The sequence below is a fragment of the Arachis stenosperma genome, chromosome 4 (genome assembly GCF_014773155.1).
Source record: "Arachis stenosperma cultivar V10309 chromosome 4, arast.V10309.gnm1.PFL2, whole genome shotgun sequence".
In the NCBI taxonomy this organism is placed as follows: domain Eukaryota; kingdom Viridiplantae; phylum Streptophyta; class Magnoliopsida; order Fabales; family Fabaceae; genus Arachis; species Arachis stenosperma.
Genome location: NC_080380.1, coordinates 119,812,848 through 119,817,716, shown reverse-complemented (window position 1 = coordinate 119,817,716; position 4,869 = coordinate 119,812,848). Strand labels below are relative to the sequence as shown.

The window sequence follows — 4,869 nt, the reverse complement described above, 5'->3', positions numbered from 1 at the left end:
ATAGTGACAACTTTTTGGGGCAAAATCACAATTATTTTTCTATTAGAGCATTAAAAATTTTACAAAGAACTTATCTCATATTCATGCAAATTATTTTAGTGGTTATTTTCATAAAAACATCTTCATATAAAGATTATATTACAAACTATTTAAGAATTCATAATATCATCTTTACATAAAGATATTTTCATAAAAATAACCACTACTTATTTCATGCAAAAGACTTAAACTTGAAAAAATTGATTAAAAAAAAAATCAATAATTCCAATTGATATTTTGATGCCTGACAATTTGGTGCTCTTTTTAATCTGCTAATGGAATTTGCATTATGGTAGTCATGATTTACCCATTTTTATATCAATCAATTTAGCAACGGCAGAAGAATATACATACACAAAATACATGACATCTGCATGTCACCATAGAATAATAATAAAAAAAGAGGCCATGGCATGAAAGCTTTTTACTATACATTTGTTATAACATTGCCAATAATATTTGATTCCATGTGTCTGGTATTCCAGGCAAACACCAATGTATGCAATCTGCATTTTGGGGATTGGCCCTTTCTTCCTCAGTTAGCAATTTGCCTCCAGTTTCAGTGTAAACTGAAGAGTGGCCATCAATTCTGTATTCTGAGATCTGTGTTATGTTTATAACACTCACTGGAACCTTCATTTTCTTCATCACTCTGGACACTACATTCATTATGTCCTTGTTAGAACCAGTTCCCCAGTGATTCTTTTTCCTCACAGGCTTTGTCTCATTGAAACATTTCACACCTTCCATGTTGCCCCAATCTTCACTTCTATTAACAAAAATGATTTAAGTCTTTTAGTTCCAATTTTTAGCTCCAAAAATTGGTGCCTTTTTTAGGTTTTTTTTTTTTAAAATTGTAAGGTGGAAAATTGCATGCAATTGTCTTTATGCAAAGTTGATAATTGACACATTAGATGACAATTTAATCAAATATATCAAATCATCTAATGATTTTCAACTATCAACTTTACATGAAGATAACTGCATTTAAGTCTCTGCCAAATACTAATAGGTCACATATCAATTGTCTATCAAATATTTTATGAAGACAAATTAACCATAGAAACTAAAACTTAAACTGAGTATTTTGATTTTTTTTGTCTGAACCAAAACGAAAACATAATTACATATTTTACTGAAATCCCAAACTAAATTACACTTTAATTGTTAGGTTCTTTGGATATTTCATAACTCTTTTCACGGAATTTCTAGGTGCAACTCATAGGATTATTGGTTAAGGTACTTCAGTACTTGTAATTGTAAAAGATGAAATTGTAGTTTTGATAAGAACAAAAAATAGACCTTGAGTGTGTGGGAGACATTGTTGTGAAGAAGACCTTGGTTTTGTTTGGATTGATAGTTGAGTCAACCCAATTGGCCCAAGTCTTCAAAGCTAACTTGTAAGCAATTGAGTTGTCCAATTCTTCGTACCCTTCTTCTCCATTTGCAAATGAACCCCACCTTAAAATTAACAAACTACATGTTAGAACCATTTTTTTTTTCTTAAAATACATGTATTAATTGATTCTTATTTTTTTTTTTTACACTTCATATAATCTTTGAGAAGAGAAAATTTGATTATGTATCTTGGAAAGAAACAAAGCTTACAGTGATTTAATCTTAGCACTGCTCATCCACCAAACATAGGTATTGAAAACAAGAATGTCCACTGCTGTCCAATTTTTGGCTCTGTCCATGATAGCATCCACTTTTATTATCCTCTTCTTTGGATCTCCGATGATATCAACATCAGAGTTGGACTCTACTATGTATGGAGCCCAATAGAATTCTATAGTAGCATTGTATTGCTGTGAAAAAAAAAAAAAGAAACAAATAAGTTACAACTTAATTATGAGAATAACTAATAATAATTAGTAATTATAACTAATGTGACATCTAACTAATTCACTGATATATCCAATACAAAGATTAATATGTTATATTTAAGGAAATCTCTAAGGAAATCTCTAAGTAATTATAATTAATGTGACATCTCATATATATGGTTGATTGAGAACTAGAAGAAGAGCCTATGTTTAAAGGAACCAAAATGCTTGAGTTACATATTTCAATACCATAGCTTTGAAGACTGAGTGAATATTTCTTCTTTCCATAGATTTCTGGTCTTGAGGTATGATCCCTTCCACCAAACAAACAAAAGATTCCCATTGGTTTCTTTGTAGTGAATCCCCAACAAACATCAGCCTTTTTCCTTGAAGCTTTCTCAGAGCTAGCTCAGGATTGAATCTACAAAAAAAAGTTAGTCATTTTTTGTTACGTATATTAAGGGTAACAAAATTTATATATTAACAAAATAATTTAATTTTAATATATTATCATTGTAAAACAAGTTTACACATGTATTTAATTATATAACGTGGGAGCAATACTCACATAGAAAATACATATGTACATAAAATACAGGTGTTGACATGTTTGGTAGTGAAATTGTATTTTATTAAAAGAAATTATGGAATCCACGTGTTTGATCATTCATTCTTGTTCTCACTCTATATATTCTGTATACAATTGCAATCTATATGAGAGTAGTATCCTTTACATTAATTATGTGAATGATCATCTAAAAGAACAGATATAATTAGACGACTGTGTAAAATATTTTATACTAGATTAAAATTAAACTAATCTATTGTTATAAAAAGAAAAAGAGATACAGGAACAAAGATCATGAAACTTACCTTGGCAAGTTGCAATCTTCTGGCTGCCATTCCCAGTGCATGTAATCAGTATCATTTCTTCCATTTTTGACACAAGAAAACTGCCTCTCTATATAGGGGCAGCTTATGTCAGAATATAGTGGCTTTATTGAATGGTTGAAAACCCATTTTCCATTTGCAACATTGCATTCTTCAGCATCAAAATCAAACCTGTCATCGACCCATGATGCATTCACAACCTCTTTTCCAACCTCCTCCTCCTTTACTCTTTTATCGTCTGCTAAAATAATCATGAATCATATGATAAAAACATTTCATTAATTACTATCATATATTGCTAGAACCAGAACTAACTCTTGTTTTGTTCAATTCAACTGATCACAGTCGCAGATCTTAAAAATTTGGATAACGGAGACAAAAGTTTTATGTAAATAGAATAAAAATTTTTGTATAATTTTTATTTTAGTGCGGGATCAAACATTAAAAAAAAAGAAAAACGCAAATTGAGAAAAAATATGCACATATATACTTCAAAACAAAATTTCAAATGGTAACAAGGGACTAAATGGTAGTATTATAGATATGTATTTTTCTGTGACCGACTGACACATGTTTCGCATAACAAAATTGTTGGGCAACTGTGGGAAGCTCTCGACAATCGGGGAGGTTTCGGGGAGGAATCAAGTGAGAGAACATAAGATAAGAAGACATCACATCCAACTCAAAACCTTAAGGTGTCAAGTTAATGGGTCTTTCATCTTATAAAATCCTCACTCTTCCTTGCTTTCTTTAATGTAGAACCAACTTCGACACTCCTCACACTTGCAACACTAACAAAAATTGCTATCTACAAATAAAAATCAGTTAATCATATATTTATATATAAATACGTATGTTATTTAATTTATTTTCAATGTGCATTTTGTATTCGCAGGTGATTTTTAGTGTTAGAGTAATATAGTTGTTATACATGTATAGAAAGAAAGGGACTAGCAATGATACAGTTATCTCCCAACTTGACTCGACTAAACTCGTAGGAAGAATAATAGACTTACTAGATTTGGGTTCAGTGCTCTTTCTTGGACAAAAAGGCTTGAGCTTGATAATTGAGATTGATGAAAAGGAACTGAATTTCTCAGCATACAACAGAGCCATGAAGACAAGAACACATAGAGTGATGATAATCGTTGTCAGAGGAAGCTTTACTATTCCTACTCTTGGAGGCTTCATCATCATGATTACCCTGATGAAGAATGAAGAATTGAAGCTCAAAGATGGTAAGATTAAACTAAAAAAGAGGCTGAATTATTATTGTTGCAAGGCAAAAACAACAGAATGATGAGGACATTGTAGGGGTGGTGAGAGGGTTTACAGGGTGAGAGAGGTTTTATGCAAATTTTGAGTAGGAGTGAAGTTAAAGCATAGTATTCTTGTTTTGCTTAGGACTAATTAAAATTTAGTAAAATATGGATGAGAAAGGGTAGTGGAGGTTAAAGAATGAATTGAAAGGCTAACATATTTGGCACTACTACCCTACCATCATGCATATTTATTTACACACGCATAATGCATTCCCTGTTTATATATTGTCATTTAGACTCTAATATTTTATCACATGGGAAATTATACTATGTTAAGTTTCATGTAGCCACTTGTATGTAGAATATGATGAATAATTCAACAGATGTGATCATATGGTAGTTGGTGCTGTGAAGAAATGATAATTAATACAAATAAAGAATTGTGGTTAATACAGATATTCAACAGATCTGGTCATATACTACGTGTTGTGAAGAAATGATTCATTAATACAAACAAAGAATTGTGCTTTATTCACCGTTGAACACGATTTTGGATTTCTATAGGATTATTACGTTTTAAAAAATATTCTATAAACATAAAAAAAAACGCAACCTATATATACATATATATATATATATATATATATATATATATATATATATATATATATTGTCTAATATTTTTTAATAATATAATTAACTATTAGAATAATCAAATGTTTTACGGTAAAATAACCAAACATATTATTGCAGAATAATTAGATTTATCTACAGCAGCATAATTAAAGTTTTTTTATGAATACAAAATATGTATCATTATATATTAGCTAATATTTTATATATAGTATGGT

At 30.0% G+C, this 4,869-nt stretch overlaps 1 protein-coding gene across 2 annotated transcripts; it reads right to left on the bottom strand.

Annotated features, from left to right (window-relative positions):
- Positions 1 to 214: 214 nt before the first annotated feature.
- Positions 215 to 4,127, bottom strand: LOC130973553 (protein trichome birefringence-like 3). Of its 2 annotated transcripts, none has more exons than XM_057898139.1 (6): positions 3,773 to 4,127; positions 2,739 to 2,997; positions 2,115 to 2,286; positions 1,648 to 1,847; positions 1,342 to 1,500; positions 215 to 808 (listed from the first exon to the last, which is right to left on the bottom strand). In XM_057898139.1, the coding sequence occupies exons 1-6, from the start codon at positions 3,951 to 3,953 to the stop codon at positions 478 to 480; spliced, it is 1,302 nt and encodes a 433-aa protein (XP_057754122.1). In that variant the 5' UTR covers positions 3,954 to 4,127; the 3' UTR covers positions 215 to 477. The 2 variants fall into 2 exon arrangements, with proteins under 2 accessions (XP_057754122.1, XP_057754123.1); XM_057898140.1 differs by having other exon boundaries at positions 217 to 808; positions 2,739 to 2,994; positions 3,773 to 4,125.
- Positions 4,128 to 4,869: the final 742 nt, after the last annotated feature.